Below are 17,793 nucleotides of genomic sequence, written 5' to 3'. Positions count from 1 at the left end.
CCCAAGCAAAGTAATGACTAGGGTCATTTACATATGTGTATGAATGCAGGGAGTGGGCACAGGTTTGGCTTGTAGGCAAAGAGGGAAATTTAGCAGCTAAAAAACACTATGGGCAGAACTAATCATCTGCACCTTGACCTGGTATCGGAGTCCACTAGTAAAATCAAAGGTCAGGGTTTCCACAACCATTGATGGAATGTCAGGTCCCTTCTTTCAGGATAGTATAAGAAGGCCTAACCTTTAATCCCGTTCCCTAAGGCTCATGGAATTTAGCACCACCGGAGGGCGGTGTTCCTAGGCTGGCTAGGCGGAGGAAGACCAGCGAAGCCCTATTCCCAGCTGTTTCTACATGTAATAGCTAGGCTTAAGGATTCCTGTACTCTCTCTCTAGGCACTTCAGTTCAGGAAGATTCTTCTGGAAGTTTGGACAACAAAGAGTTACCTATTTTAATCGCTTTCAGACAAGCATCTCTAACTTTTCTCAAAGACTCAGATGTTCCTTGTACTTGTCAGAAAACAAATGTGGCTTAAGCCAACATCTGGAATGGAGAAAAATATAGCAACAACAATCAAAAAAGATAATTAAGTTAATAAGGAATGCTTTTCAGACATAACATCCCATAGGCCAAAAGAAAAAAAAAATGTTTTCAGAACTATCCAGAACAAAGTTATAGAAGTTACTTAGGAGCTAGATTTAAGTGGATTAACTGCAGAAGGGCACCATGTAGGACCAGACCATTGTGACCTTGTGGGCCATGCCAAGAATGGCACCCCAACTTCTTTTCTCTGGGAGAAGGAAGAACTCATAACAATGTACAAATGTGTGTTGCAGGCTTAGAAAAGTTTATCATTTCATTCACTGCACATTTAGAATCCAGTAGTTGTTCAGCTGCTCTGAAATAAGGCATTTCAAAAAGATGCCTTGATGGTCATCTAGCTCAACCTCAGATGCATTGCCCAACATGTGATGAGTTTTCCTTGAACACTTTCAATGACTGGCAGTATTATGGAAATCTTTTTATTCTGATGAAGAATGTTAACTTTCACAAAATTCTTTATATTGAAATCTGAAATCTATCTCATACTTTCCCATTGGGAGCACAAGACAAAAATTATTTGCCTTCTGCCAAATGGCAGCCTCTCAAGTATGTAAAGACCATTACCATGTTGCCTCGAAGTTTTTTCCAGCCTAACTATTTCCAGATGTTTAGCTTCCTCCTCATCTTGGTCACCTCCTCTGTATAAATACTAATTTATCAGTGACCCTCATAAAACGGGAAGCATAGAGTAGAACATAATAAGCAAAATGATATGGGTTTACTATGACCAGCAGAGTTGAGAGGGACTAAACCCTTCACTATCTGGAAACAGCAACTGTGTCACATTGCCTCCTTAGGGCTCACCAGAAAAATCCCATTCCCCAAGATTTTTAAAATAAAAACTGCTTTGCAGCCAGCCAGCCCCAGTCTGTATGCACACAATTTTGATTTTTCCTTAAAAAATCAGAATATGAGGCTGTTTGCAGATCTCTGTTAAATGTTATCTTGATAGTCTCTATCGATCTCGTCTTCCAAGGCTATTTCAAATCTTATTTTTTAATTATGAACTACATTAGACATATCAAATAAAAGAGTATGGAGAATACGACAATCAACCATTTGCCCAGAACCCAGCTTAAGAGCACATCAAAGAGAACTGAAGCTCCTAGTATATGCTTCCTCAATTTCATCCTCCCCAACCACAGTGATAATGGCTACTAGCCTAAATTTGTGTTTGTCACTCTCATGCTTAAAGGCTATTTTGAATTTTTACTCCATGACCTACTATATTTATGTTATATACAAACCTGATAAACATGCCATCTAGTCTGTCTTCATTTAAGTAAGTATTTTAAGTGTTGAATAAGGCGGCATTGTCTTCATCTATCAGATTATTAATGCCATTAAAACAATGAGATGACTCAGGCATGACTTATTCTTAGGGGATTCTTACTAGCCCTCAGCAAAATAAAGTGTGAGGCACTCACAAGTAATGCACTGAACAATCCAGTCTAAAACAGTTAATATGAACTGTTGTTTGGTCACTGATAAAATATGCCTTTTCCTCTCTCTTTTGAAAACCATTCTGCAAGCTCCTAGGGTAACATTCCCACCCAGCCCACATTTCCCTCAAATGACTGGCATTGTTCTACACTCACTTGCTTGGAGGCCATAAGTTATCTGGGTGCCAGGATTTGCCTTCATGCATAGGAGACAGTGCTTTTTCTCTATCACCTCACTTACACCTGCCTTCAGGGCCTTCCTCTCAGTTGACTGGCAGAGACAAGCCAAAGCAGGAGTTTAAAGTCTGCCCTCTTTCAATCACCATTATATGCCAACCCCATCCTTTCTCTAGAAATGTTCTTAACAAGCAAACCAAGGAGCTTTTATCTGCTATTTTGCAAGCAGGATTACCCCATTATGCAGATTGACAGCCCCTATTCATGCTGCATCAACCCGGAGTCTTTTCCCCACATGTTTTGGCTTGTTTATAATTCTATGACTTTCAACAGAAAAATGGCACCTCCCTCCCTCTTCTCTTCTTATCAATCCAGACTCCTCTGCATTGGTTCTAAAGCCTGTAGCAGGGTAGCTACGAGGTGGGCCTCCAGAGCAGTTCACTAGACAGCAGGCAGGAGAGAGGAGTTCAGTCCAGGAAGGCCAGGTCCGAGGCTCATGAGGCCAGAAAGGACCTACATAATATCGAATACCTTAATTTGATAGAAAAGGAAACAGAGGGTCAGAGAGGTGAAGTCAAAATAAAAGTAAATGTCAGAGATCATAATGGAACATAAGACTCCTCAAAGGCCAGGTAAAACACAAAACCTAGCCAACACAAAACCCTTTCTATATAACCAGTGGAATATGAAATGTGGCTCCAATATTGTAGGACTAGAGTCCCTTAAGTATTTTGAAGATACACAGACCTGCTAAGACACATGCTGTCTCAAATCACAATGTTTCATTTTGAAACCCGAGCTAGGCAGAGAAAGGTACCAAAAAACAAAAACAAACCAAAAAAACCCACAGCTGCTTCTGCATGGAAAGAGATTAAGACTTATTTGGAGAGAACAATCACTGAGCATATAAATTACAGTATGATGCAATAATGACGAATAGCAAGATAAGAGGTTTAAGTAACAAATGCTACAGCCATTCAGAGGGAGAGATGATTAGAGCTGAGGTGCAGAGAATGAAGGGCATGTCTTCCTTCCCAGCAGTGTCTCCACATTGATTTCTCTATAAAGCAATTCCTGTCTTCTCTTTATCTACAAGGATTCTGGGAAGATAGTCAATAGAAAGGAGAGCTCCCAGTATTACAATCACAAATGAAGGTAGAAGCCAATTACTGTCTACTCCAAAAACCCCCAACTCTACACTGTGGAAAACAAGTTCTTTCAACTTCATAACCTGGGTAATGAGTAAAGTGATAATCCTTGAATTATGTAACTTTCAAGGAAAACAAAACGAGAGTCAATGTTATTTCCCAATAGCAAAGTCTTAAAAGGCCTAATTACTCTTAGTTTTTGTACCTAACCCCTTTTTAAGACTGGTATAATCACAAAATAGTTTAACAAGATATAAAACACATATTTTCCAATTTTTTGAAAATTGTTGACTAGATTTTTCAATATCTCAACTAAAAAGTTTTTACTGCCTTGGTCCCTGTGGATGTTTTCCATCACCATGTGTTTAATTGAGACTGTATTATTACTTGTACTTCAATATTTTTTAGAGAACAGAAAAGAAGATTTCACTGAAAATTTATTTAATGTAAACAATGACTAAAATGATTTGGTGAAAAACATTCTGAAGCAATTTTGCAATGGAAATAAGCAGCAACAAAAAGGGGGGGAGGTGGCAGGGGGAGATCCTTTTAAAAGCACCCAAAAAATGAATAAAAGGCAGTTAAGGGACTGATTTATCCCACAGATATTAATCTGATGCTGAGAATTTCTGTCTCAGTTGATACCCTTACAAACACAGATACCACTGGTCTAGGGAGGTAAGCAGCCTTGTCCAAGTATCACAGCAAGTAAGTGGCAGAGCTTGGTCAGAACCAGTTGTCTTGAGTTCAGGGCCCTTGCTCTGTTCAGGACCTCATGCTGTTACTAAGGTTTGGGCATATTTGATTTCCTATAGCTCTTCAATTAAACTTGAAACTTGCTTGTGAAAGGGAACTCAAAGGTGTATGTCCAGAGATATTTTGGTCTCTAAAAAGCCCCAAACAAGTGGGCACTGGTGAGTTGTACTCAGGGAGCTGGTCGGGGTCCCTTTTAAAGCATGTGTAGCTTTGTGGTATTTGACTGAAGGGTGAACTGCTTAAATTGAAGGCATCATGTTCATGGTAAAGTGCTGTGTTTCTGGATCCAGCATAGCATCAGGGACATAAAGTATACTGGATCGAAAACAAAAACTTACAAACGAAACACTGGGATTAGCATGATCATTTCTGTTCCAAGATGATGCAACAATCATAACTGCACACATGCATAACTTTAGAAAATCCAAATCAGAAACTTGTAAGATTTAAGTCAACAAAGAAAATCAACAGAGATTTAAGTTTATGCTAACAAATGTGGGATAAGGAATAAAAATACTAATAATACTTACAAATATTATTAGAGAGGAAGGAAATGGCAAGTAAGTAGACATAAATCAAAAGGAAATAAAAAGCTGTCGTTGGGGCCTTTAATCTTCTCATTATGCAATTCACTTTAGCATAGCAACCTTTGTGCTACTCCCACCATCTGAAAAATTTCTTTAGCTAAACTCAGAGTATCCAAGAGCCTGATTATAGCTCTTCCAAGTACATAAATTAACATCAATGCCACAAAAATAAAACATCGCCCATCCACTTGTGCATCCATCCATCTTTTCAGCAATTATCCCAAGTCAAAACAGCCTAATGTTTACTATGACTAGACCCACAAAAAATACCTAAAATGATGTTTTATGGTCAATTTTTCTCTTTCTTCATGAATAATTTTTTTCAAAAGCAATTTAAATCAAATGTATACAGTTTTATCAAGTTCACTATTCTATAAAAAAATCTGTTTATAGTTTATGGCTCCAGTGTGACTGTGAACATTTTAGGGTAGCACAGGGTTGTCTCTGCAGTAAGTTGATGAAACCTAAAACTGGGTTTTCTAACTAAGTTTAGGATATTTCCACTGAACCAAAGAAGATGGTCAAGAAAGAAAAGCCAGCCTTCCTCCATACCTGGCCACAGACCAACCTCATTGCCCAAGGCATCCACAGATGTGAGCCTGAGAGAATGGTGGCATCCAATCAAGCCACCCTCACTACTGAAAAAGCAAAGTAAGGAGCAGACCGCACTGCTGGTGGGGACATGACTTCTACATCCTGAAAACAGCCTGTACTCAAATCTACTAACTCTGGATATAGGCTCCTTCATTGCTCCAAGCAATGAGCCTACTCAGAGTAGCTAAAGCTCTGGGCTACACAAAAGGGAACTGGTTATTTTGGTGTAGTAGAAAGAGTACACCAACATTCTTGATAAGTCCTGCACACTTGGGTCAATATTCCAGTTCTCGGACTCCCTTTGTGAACCTCAGTTTCCTCACCAGGAAAATAGGGGTGATAACACCTCTTTCAGAATCACTGTAAGCAAAATGTCTAGTTTTAGAAGCAAAATGTCCTTCTAGTTTATTAAAAATCATCTCTGTGTGTATGTGTTGGGGGGAGGTGGTTCTGATAATATTTAGGTTTAATATTCCAGATTTAATCTTACTGCTCAAAGTGTGATCTACAGACCAGAAGCATCAGCATTCCCTGAAAGATTGTTTGAAAGACAGACTCTCAGATCCCACCCCAAATCTACTGAGCCAGATTCCCAAGTCATATGTTTACATCTATAAGTTTGAGAAACACTATTCTATAATACACATGAACATTCAATAAACCAGAGCCTCCTGACACTCTAAGGTATTAATTGTGGCGACTCGTGCTGGTGGTGGTGCTATGAATCTTTGTCAGGTAGAAAGCAACTAGCAACCCAGGCCTTCTCACTGGAAGGATGGGATGATGGTATGCTCCTTACTTTGTGCCTTTTGAGTTTAAAAAACAATGCATTAAAGTACACTGGGTTTCAGCTAATACTGAAATCTTCTCTATTAATGTAATCCTTGTTATATGTAATAAGTTCCCTGAACATAATTAGTAATATGAGCCTTCTGACTATATGATAAATGAACAAATAACAGGAAGGATACCTTCAATGTAGTAATTTCTAGTTTCTAGGATGCAACAAATAACAGATTGATTAGTAAGAAGGTTCTACAAACTGAATGTTCTCAACACAGGATGACAAAGTTCTAAAGCCTACACTGTGCCTCTGTGCATGTGTCTTTCCCCTCCCATCAACTTTCTGAAACACCTCTTAGTTCTTTCCAGTTACATGTGAAAGTACAAGTTTTAAATGCTCCTGAAAGTAAAATTATGACTCAAATTTCTAAAATGAATCACCAAATGCTGGATAGGGAAGCTGGTAACTTTGTGTCTCAGGAAACAAAACCCAATCTGAGTGAGTCATCTCTGTGATCACAGATAACACAGCCACAGCTAGGGCTTGGCGAAAACAAATGGCGATAGCAACCACATGTCAGAATCTCATGTTTAATGGTTTCTCACATTTAAATGCATCAGTCAGCTCTGTGAAACCAGGAAGTGGAACACAGGACACCACATAATAACAAAAACACTCTCGTGAGTTTGGTATATTTTATCCTTCTGCTCTAAGTCCATTTCAGTTTTTGGAAAATAACTCAAATAAATGAAGGTGATGTTTTGTCAAGAGGTAAGTATAAAAGAATAAGCTAACTATTATGATAGTTTCTGAAATATTTCATAAGAAAATCTCAATAATTTTTAGAGGCCTAGTTACTGAAGCTGTTGATCCAAAATGAAAAAGTTGGCAGATGACTCAAAAAGTGTAACAGAGGAAATAGTAACAGGAAAGCCTGCTATCTTGTGACTCCATGCACAATCTGTATGCATGGCTCTTTCTCAGATACTCCAAGCTTGAAAGAGAGGACAAGTGCATAGTAAACTCATGCTATATGGCTTTGCCATCTAGATGCTCCTCCTTGCACCCACTAGGAAACTGCTACAAGGTGAAGAGCCAGAGGTCCTCTTGAAGCCCTGGAGAGGGGACATATGCCAGGACCAAGCCTGCCCCATGTTGGTCAGGCTCAACACAGGGGTAATGCAACAGCCAGGCTATGCTTTTCAAAAGGGAGCACCTCCTATCAACACCACACACCCACTGGCAGGTGGACTCCAAGGAAACATTATTTAAACAGTAGATGTAAGCTCCCACACCCACAATATAAGTACTTTCCTCTGAAATACTGGAGACCAGTTGGGGGCAATGGCAATATTCCCTGTTCCCTTCCTTCACTAGACACCCTCCAAAGTTAAAAAAAAAAAAAAAAAAATCAGTAATTTCTGAAATAAGAACAAGGTAAAATGCCCCCATAAAGCCCCCACGGCCACCCCCACTGTTTCCACATAGCATCCACTACCTCATAATGAAGGGGATAAAAGGTGCCATGCTGAGTGCAGAATAGGTGCCGTCCATCGGGGAAGGGTAGAGTCGCCCCAACACCAACAGTAATAGAAACATGCTGGGCTGACGGTTTAGTTCTCCTATGTCACTGAAAAAAATCATTGCACATAAAAGATTTAAAATTTAAGAGGTGCTATCTTCAACAATTTTTCTCATTAAATAATTATGTGTATAAAGTGAGACTCTCTATGATTAAGGGATAGTTTTCCTTTTCCATCTCCTCCTTCCTCACCACCCCCAACTCACTTAATCTATTCCTAATATGTAAATGAAGAAGAACTGCCAAAGCCATGAATTGGGCTTTTGCACCCGATTCTCTTCTCAAAACTAACCATTTAATAATTCAAGTCTGCTGTTTTTATTTGAGCTGTTCATACAGGACAGGTGCCTGTTCCAGAGAATGAAATGTGAAATTTTCAACATCCAAATGTACTTAAGAAAGCATGAACAGTCACTTACTAGGGCCAGAAAAGCCCATCTGCACAAATTACTAATGAGGAAATGTATCATACACAAAAGTAAAATTCATTGATGTTATTTTATTTTCCCATTACAGACAACTAGTACAAATTCATAACAAGTGCTAGAAGAATTAAAAAGATGCCCATACTAAAAATTCCACCATCAGCTACAGAATGTGATTGGAAGGACAATGGTGAACTTCTCCATCTGCCTTGATTAGCCTTGAAACCCTCTTTATGGTTTTGTGTTTCCAGGGTCACTGGCCATCTTTGTTCAGGTATACCAGAACCATTTCTGATCATAGGTGACCAGGTCAGTCAGCTAACTGCTGTAGTTTCACAATAGTCAGCCATAACAGGCCAGCAATAGAAAAAGAAAGGTGTGCATTAAAGTAAACTCAACATGTAAACACACACCTTTTTAAGTAATTTAGGAAGAAAATGATTCTTAACAGAAGAAATCACCATGTGCTTCTAGGAAGCTAGTTCCTGTATAACAATGGAAACAGGATTTTAAAACTATAATATCAAAATGGGATTTTATACAACTTTTCATGTATAAATCTACTAAAGAGACTCAGGCAACACCTATATATATAAAAGCCCAGCAACCGGAATGGTGGAATGACCAGAACAACCGGAATGACCAGTGGCTATGACTCGCACTGTGGCAGCCAACCGGCCTTATCTGGGCTCCGATCGGGCCCCTCCAACCCAATTTGGGGCAAGGCCAGCTGGCTAACCTCTTGGGGCCCCTCCCGCCTGCTGGCTGGGCCCAATAGGCCCCCATCGGGGCAGGCCGGCCAGACCCCACCCATGCACAAATTCATGCACTGGGCCTCTAGTGATGTAATAAAGAAGCACTTTTAAAAAATCCATCTAAGTTACAAGGAAGAAGTTGATTAAAAACTGTTGCCTGGAGGGAAAAATCTCCCTTGATTCACATCTTGATTTTACTTTGCCCCACCCTATTCTCGCCTTACCTGTCCACAGTATTGGATACAGCTTCCAACTGCTTGAGAAGAAAAGGGTAGAGTTCCGGGAAACGAGAAAAAAATTCACTCCCTGTCATTCTGTGGAGAGAGAAAAAGAAAGAGAGGAATTACTATCATTATTTCCTCTAATATAATAATAAAGCCTCTTTATTTTTTAAAGATAATTGAAATTATTTATTTAGATATTCACTTATTTTTAATATATTTTTATTGAATTTATTGGGGTTACACTGATTAATTAAATAGGTTTCAAGTGTGCAAGTCTATAATGCATCATCTGTATACTGTATTGTAGGTACACCACCCATAGTCTAATCTCCTTTCGTCACCATTTATTCCTCCTTACCCTCCTGTACTTACCCCAACCCTCTTCCCTCTGGTAATCACATTTTATACTTAGATATTTAATGAAATAATGTTAAAAACAAAACCTACATATGAAGAATCTAATAATCAGTGGAAACAATACATTTAATTTTGATTTGGGAAGTGCTCTTAATATGTGGAAATTTATCTCAAAATTTAAGATTATGTATATTTACAAGTATTTGATATTAAATACTGTCAGGGATAAATACATCATTTGTAAAAATTCCAAGTTTCCAACAATTAATTTGGACTATGAATGCAGTCAACAGCTGGTTGACTGAGACTGACTCAGTTTCATTAATAAGGGAAAGTCTAGAACAAGGTTTCTCAATGACCAGATAATACTTTGTTGTAGGGGGCTGTCCTAGGCACTGCAGAATGTTGAGCAGCCTTCATAACTTCTATCCCTTAGATGCCAGTAGTAATAACACTGCCCCCCAACAAAGATAATAAAAACGGTCTCTGGCCATTGCCAGATGCACCTTGAGGGGAAAAAAAAACTCCAGATGAGACCCCTGGTCTGGAGTATGGTTATCAGAAGTATGAGCTTGGTGTGTGAAGTTCTGAGGGTCCAATCCCAGCAACCACCTGTGAGGACTACCTTTTTCATCTTAATTAACACTACTCTTAAATTCTGACAAGATCCTAAAAATAGCTCAAACTAAATACAGCATTTAGTTAAATACTCCATCTCCATATCTATAAAAAAAACTACTCTGAAGGGGTGGCATAAATATTCCCTAACGTGCCCCCTCCTATCAACTCTATATGTATGCTCCTACTAATGGAGACCCAAAACATCATATATTTAAAAATTGCAGTGTATTTTACACATAGCAAAATGTTCAAATCTTAAGTGTACCATTCAATCCGTTGTCACAAATGCATACACTCATGTAATTCAGACCTCTATGAAGACTCAGAAAAGTTCTATCATTTCAGAAAATTCCCTTGTGCCCCTTCCCAGTCAACTCTCAATCCTCAAAGCAATCATGATTTGATTTCCATGATCATAATTTGGTTTTGTCTATTCTAGAATTTCATATAAATGTAATAATACATTACATAACTTTTTGTGTCTGGCTTTTCTCACTCGACATAAAGTTTATGAGATTCATCCATGTTATTCAATGTACTAAAAGCTTGATTCTGTGTTTGCTGAGTAGTATTCCATTATATGAATATGCAAATTTGTTTACCTATCCTCCTCTTGACAGACATGGATTGTTTCCACTTCTTGACTATTATGAATAAAGCTGCTATGAACTTTCCTCTATAGGTGTTTTTGTGGACATGTATTTTAATTTCTGTTAGATAAATATCTGAGAATAAAACTGCAGTATGTTTAATATTTTAGGAAACTGACAGTTTTCCAAAATAGTAACGATAGCATTTTACACTCCCAACAACAAAAAGAGTTCTAGTGTCTCTGCATATTTTTCTAACATTTGCTACTGCCTTTCTTTTTTCCATTTTAGCCATCTAGTGGGTATGGAGTGGTATCTCTCTGTGATTTTGATTTACATTTATTTGATGATTAATGATATTAAACATATTTCCTGTGTTTTAGTCATTGGTATTGCCTTTTGCGAAGTATCTATTCAAGATTTTTGCCACTTTTAAATTACGTTGCTTGTTTCTTTTGCCATATATGCATGGACTTTCTCGTAGTCTGTGGTTTGCCAATTTATTTTCTTAATATATTTTGATGAACAGAAGTTTCAAAGTATTAATGAAGTCCAAATTGGATCAATTTATTAATTTTATGATTCATGCTAGCCAAAGAAATATTTGCCTTCTGAACATCACAAAGATATTGTTTTCATATACAAGTTTAATAGCTTTATGTTGAGGTCTATGATCCATCAAAAATATGGTGTGAGGTAGAGGTCAAGGTTCTTTTTTTCTACATTAGTGTATCGTATTTTTAATAGAGAGATGCCATAAAAAAAAAGACATCAGTCTTAAGTAGGAGAGATTATATTATAAAGTTGAATTTCTCCCCAATTCAATGCAATTCCAATAAAAATAATAATATTTTTTTGTGTGTGTGTGAAACCAGATTCTAAAATACATAAAGATGCACAAAGGGCCAAGCAAGAGTGGCAAAGATAATCTTAAAGAACAACAAAGTTGGAGGTCTCATACAATCAAGTAGTTAGAATAAAACTTTAGTAGTAATTAGAACACTGTGGTGACAAATAGGTCAATGAAATAAAATATAGAGAGCACAGCAACACACCTACATACACACACATATGAAAACTTGATTTATGAAAGACCTGGCATGCAGATGCTAGTACTATGAAAACCATACATGCTATAACTAATTATCCACACAAAATTAAAATTGGATCCCAACCTCCAACAATATACAAAATTAAATTCCAGTGAATTCAAGACTTACAAGTGAAAATTAAAATTTCTAAACTCCTTAAAAGACAATAGAGAATAGAATTTATTGAACAAGCCCCAAAAGCATCAACTAGTAGGTGCACGGGACGATACTCAACCAACTGAGTCACACCGGCCAGGGCTGAACATTTTAACTAACTGTTTTGTACTTAGTAGCTTGATGGGTTTTGACTACATCTTTTAAAAAACATTTTGTTCAAGTTATTTTGTCCATACTTGATAGGGGAGGACCATGAAACATTCAATGTGCACTGTCAGGGTTTAAATAAAACCAAAAATATTTTCTAAGGAGAACTTGACCTTATTCAGGTACTATGAACATATAGGAGGTGCCTTTCTAGTCTAGCATTCTTAGCTCCACAATACTGTTAAGAAAATGTTGATTCAATTTCTGCTTCAGCTCTTAGGGATATGCAATATTAACAATTCTTGTGTATTATGAAACAGAGTCTCAAGAGGCAAGGCCTATAGGAAGATGTCAGAATTATCTAAACGGAACTCAAACTTCACTCACACCTGATTCTCAACTACATGAAAAGTTCTACAGCACCTTAAATCCAGATCTTAGACTGCTAATATATTAATACCAGCCTTCAACTAACAATATCTACACTTTATAGTTAAACTGAGTGAAAAATTAGCACTTTTGGTAGTCTCTCTATATGGAGGCAGTTCATAGGTTTGGGGCTGCTCTTATAGGTCTGTAATCTAGCCTTATTTTAAAAGGCCAAGGTCATGAAACCATTTCAGTCCATATTTGAATCTCCCTCCTCTGCATCCTGGGACATATGAGTTTTACCTCTCACTTGCTACTTAATAAAAGCTGTAATGTAAGCATATTTCTCTCAAGAAAGTAGCAAATATATTTTAAAAATACCTACATACTTCATGTTGGGTACTGTGCTAGGTCCTATGGGAGATACTAACAATATGACATAGTCACTGCTCTTAGAGCTTAAAATCTAGTTAGGAAGACAAGGCATATACATCCTATATAATAAAAGCCTAATATGCTAAGTATCCAGTTGACTGGTCTGCCATTCAACCAATCAAAACGTAATATGCTAATAATATGCTAAGGCCGCTCAACCACTCACTATGACATGCACTAACCACCAGGGGGCAGAGAGTCAACTGGTCGACCAGTCGCTAAGACATGCACTGACCACCAGAGGGCAGACGCTCCAACCGGTAGGTTAGCTTGCTGCTGGGATCCAGCCAATCAGGACTGAGAGAGATGAATTGGACACACCCTGGAGCCCTCCTGCGGTCCCTCTCCGTTGGCCAACCTCCCGTGTCCCTTCCCAGCCCCGATTGTGCACCAGTGGGGTTCCTCGGCCTGGCCTGCTCTCTCTCGCAATCTGAGACCCCTCAGGGGATGTCGGAGAGCCGGTTTTGGCCCGATTCCGCAGACCAGGCCAAGGGACCACATTGGTACACGAATTTGTACACCAGGCCTCTAGTTCAATATAACCAATAATGTAAGGCAAACCAGTGTTAAGGGTCAAATGAGTAATCCTATATAATAAAAGGCTAATATGCAAATTGTCCCCTCGACCAGGAGTTCAACCAGGATTTCAACCGGGAGTTCAACCAGGGGGCAGGGCCGGCCAGCCAACCACCTGTGGCCCCTCTCCCTGGTCAGCCCCACCCCAGATAGGCCTCCCCATCCCGATTGGGGCGGGCTGGCCAGACCCCACCCGTGCACAAATTCGTGCACAGGGCCTCTAGTGCTTACAATAAAAGTACAGAGTTGGAAAAAGTATCATTGGGAGCTGAAGAGGTTAGGGAAAGTTTTGTGGGAAACATGGAAACCAAGATGAGTCTGGAAAAATTGGTAAGAGTAGATTAAAAAGGAGAAGACAGCATGGAGGGGGTGGGCAGGTACAGGAACAAGTGGGTAGATAAACTGGCTGGATAAAAAGAGGACTTCATAATAAGAGTAGGATGGCATATAATTTTTTAGAAATTTGAATGCCAGACTAAGCAGATTTATCTGTGTCTTACAGGCATTGAAAGTTTCTGAACAGAAAAGAGATGTGACAAGAGCAGATAGACTAGACTAGGGAGTAGAAACATAGTGACCCAATGGACATTCACTAAATGTGTACCTGTTAACTGCAACTAGAGCATAAATATCTATAGGTAAGGGACCATATCTACTAGTATACTTCCTTACATCTCTCTTGATACACAGCACAATACTATGTAAATGTCCACTGACTGGTAAAAAAATTTTTCTTCTCTGGCAAATATTGGTAAATAATATTAGCCAGGTGGAGGGAGGAATCTAATATAGTTAACCTCAAAACTATGCCTTATGCCTTTTTTCTTCTCTTAGTAATTGGTATCCACCCAAGTGCCATCTAACTACCCACCCAATTTTCCAAGCCTGAAACTCCCACGTATACAGTCAACAGGCCACTCTTGCTGTTTCTACCTCTGGAGTATCTATTGAATCCATGTCTCTCATTCCTCCCTGATGCCACCCCAAGTCTAACTTCTATTATCTCTTGCCTAGATACTGTGTCAGCTTCTCACTCTCTTTGTTCACATCTTGCCTCCTCTTAGCTTTCTATTGTGACAAGAATTCTTTTTCTGAAATACAAATCTAATCAAATGATATTATGAGATTAATGGCTCCCTACTGCTTTTTGAATCAAGACTAAACTCCTTAGCCTGATTTACAAAGTTCTGCTTAATTTGACTCGCTTGTCCAGTCCTAGACATATAAATTTGGGGGGTGGAATTCTATCAATATTTAATACTTTTCTAGTCCCCAGATCTTGGCAAATGTTGTTTGTACTTTCTGCTAGGAAAAGCTTCTTTCCTTCATTATCCCAGACTAAGTCCAAATAGTCCTTCAATTTTGGGCTTTGGATGACTTCTTCAGGGATACTTTCCTAATGTCCCAAATATGGGTTGGGTGGCTGCCATTGGTCTTACACTACAACCTATAATCACCCCATCACAGCACATGAAGCATGTCATACATGGAATTCCTCACTTAATTTCTTATTTCTCCCACCAGATTATACATCCTGCATGGGCAGAGACTATGTCTATCTTATTTTTCCACATTATCTCAGGTGAAAAGTATGATGCTCAGTTCACAACTCGTGCCTAATAAATAGTGAATAAACAAAAGGACATAGTCCTTGACATAGTCAAGGAAAAAAGGAATTATAACTTAAAATGGTGACAAATTCATAATTTCTTAAAGTGCCTCCTTAGCTATATCTGAGGACATTCAGAATCACATTTGACTTAATAAATTGAATATCCTGCCAGGACCTGAAAATTTTTTAAACACAAACATAAAGCTTATCTCACTGGTTTGCAAACAGTTCAATTCTAGCTCACCCAAATAAGCAAACAGGTTGATATGCCACCTGCACAGATATAGCAAGCCCTGGGGGTAAATTCTCCAGTGACAGGCATTTCAAACCTGTTTATCTATGAGGCTAAAAACTAGCCCAGCAACTTTATGAAAACAAGGGAAGTGGTAGCCAAAAGGAAAAAGCTGAACCTCTTCTAAGTTCAGGCTCCTAGGAAGACAAAAGGAGACCACCAAAAATTGTGAATGGGATAAGACAGACAGACATAGGTGAAAACAAACAAGCCAGGATAGAGGGTGAGAATAAAGCAGCTTTAACTTGGGACTGTCAGGCTAGACAAAAGCTGAGTTAGTCCCTGACCATCAGGTAAGATTATACAATTGATGAGAGGCCCTTGAGGAAACAGAAGCTCCTTGAAAAAAAATCTACTTGTCTAGCATCAAGAATAAGGTACCAGCAGCACAGAGTGGCCGTGGGCTCCACCAAAGCACTCTTCTGCCCGATGTGCTCAGTGTTGGACACCCCCGAGCCCAGCCAGGGCAGAGAACAAAGTAGGCAGGCCATAGAGGTTTCCTGAATGAATGAAAGTGCCTGCCTGGCAATCATTTTGTTTTATTTAAAAAGTTTGTGTGTGTTTTTTTTGTTTTGTTTTTTATTTATTTATTTATTTTTTAAATAAATCTTTATTCAGATTATTACAATTGTTTCTCCTTTTTCTCCCCATAGCTCCCCTCCACCCGGTTCCCACCCCACCTTCTGCCCCCACACTGTCCTCATCCATGGGTGTATGATTTTTGTCCAGTCTCTTCCTGAACCCCCCCCTACCCCTTTCCCCCTGAGAATTATCAGTCCACTCCCTTTCTATGCCCCTGATTCTATTATATTCACCAGATTATTCTGTTCCTCAGGTTTTTAATTCACTTGATTTTTAGGTTCATTTGTTGATAGATATGTATTTGTTGTTCATAATTTTTATCTTTACTTTTTTCTTCTTCCTCTTCTTTAAGAATACCTTTCAGCATTTCATATAATACTGGTTTGGTGGTGATGAACTCCTTTAGCTTTTTCTTATCTGTGAAGCTCTTTATCTGCCCTTCCATTCTGAATGATAGCTTTGCTGGGTAGAGTAATCTTGGTTGTAGGTTCTTGCTATTCATCACTTTGAAAATTTCTTGCCACTCCCATCTGGCCTGCATAGTTTCTGTTGAGAAATCAGCTGACAATTGTATGGGTGCTCCCTTGTAGGTAATTAACTGTTTTTCTCTTGCTGCTTTTAATATTCTCTCTTTGTTTTTTGCTCTTGGCATTTTAATTATGATGTGTCTTGGCGTGGTCCTCTTTGGATTCCTTTTGTTTGGGGTTCTGTGCACTTCCTGGACTTGTAAGTCTATTTCTTTCACCAGGTGGGGGAAGTTTTCTGTCATTATTTCTTCAAATAGGTTTTTAGTATCTTGCTCTCTCTCTTCTTCTGGCACCCCCATAATTCTGATGTTGGTATGCTTGAAGTTGTCCCAGAGTCTTCTTACACTATCTTCAACTTTTTGGATTTTTTTTTCTTTTTGCTTTTTCGGTTGAGTGTTTTTTGCTTCTTTGTATTTTAATTCTTTGACTTGATTCTTGTGTTCCTCTAGTCTGTTGTTGGGTCTCTGTATAATATTTTTTATTTCAGTCAGTGTATGTTTAATTTCTAGTTAGTCCTTTTTCATATCTTCGAGGGTCTCGTTATATTTATCGGCCTTTTCTAGGATATTCTTGAAAAGCCTTATAACGGTGGTTTTGAATTCTATATCCAGTCGTTTGTTTTCCTCCATTTCTTTCGTTTGTGATCTGTTTCTTTGACGCCGCATTTTCACTGCTTCCCTGAGTTGGTAGGGTAGATTTGTGTGCTAGGTTTCCTATATGGCCCAGTGGGTTGGCCTCCCCAGTTAACCTGAGGTAGACACTCTTGGTGCACCCCTTTGTGGACTGTGTGTACAGCCTTGTTGTAGTTAAGTCTTGATTGTTGTTGGTATCACTGGGAGGAATTGACCTCCAGGCCAGTTGGCTGTAAGGATCAGCTGTGTCTACACTGGGAGAAGTTCGGTGCTGGAGACAGCCTTATAGGATTAGACTTGCCAAATTGCAATAGCCTCTGTGCTCAGCTTGGATGGGGTGGAGTCTCAGGGCGGAGCAGACAGTCTTGGCTTCCAGTCAGCCTTGCCCTTGCGCGCGTGTGCGCCTGCAGACCTCTGCCTTCCCCGGCTCCCGAGTCTCCGCCCGAGAGTCCAGATTCCCCCCACAAGAGCGTGGGTCCCCAGGGGCTCGCCTGGAACTGGGGTTCAGTGCAGTCAGAACTGGGGCTCAGTGCAGTCAGGAGCCTCTGACTCCCTTCCACTAGGGAAAGCCTGTGGCAACCTCCGCAGCCTTTGTGCGCACTGGCATGCGCGCACCTGCAGACCTCTGCCTTCCCCGGCTCTTGAGTCTCTGCCCGAGAGTCCAGATTCCCCCCCGTAAGAGCACGGGTCCCCAGGGGCTCGCCCAGAACTGGGGTTCAGTGCAATCAGAATTGGGGTTCAGTGCAGTCAGGAGCTTCGGACTCCCTTCTGC

The 17,793-nt window shown here is 39.4% G+C and overlaps 1 protein-coding gene across 1 annotated transcript in view; it reads right to left on the bottom strand.

Moving 5' to 3' along the window:
- Positions 1–17,793, bottom strand: part of THADA (THADA armadillo repeat containing) — a 316,640-nt gene that overhangs the window by 180,194 nt on the left and 118,653 nt on the right. The window contains exons 27-28 of the mRNA XM_080685255.1: positions 9,074–9,163; positions 7,586–7,717 (exon numbers count right to left, since the gene is read on the bottom strand). Of these exons, the coding sequence (XP_080541381.1) occupies positions 7,586–7,717; positions 9,074–9,163 (222 nt within the window). The remainder of the gene's footprint in view (positions 1–7,585; positions 7,718–9,073; positions 9,164–17,793) is intronic.

This window comes from Plecotus auritus, assembly GCF_963455305.1.
Source record: "Plecotus auritus genome assembly, chromosome: 8".
Taxonomy (NCBI): Eukaryota; Metazoa; Chordata; class Mammalia; order Chiroptera; family Vespertilionidae; genus Plecotus; species Plecotus auritus.
This window is presented reverse-complemented; position numbering and strand designations above follow the sequence as displayed.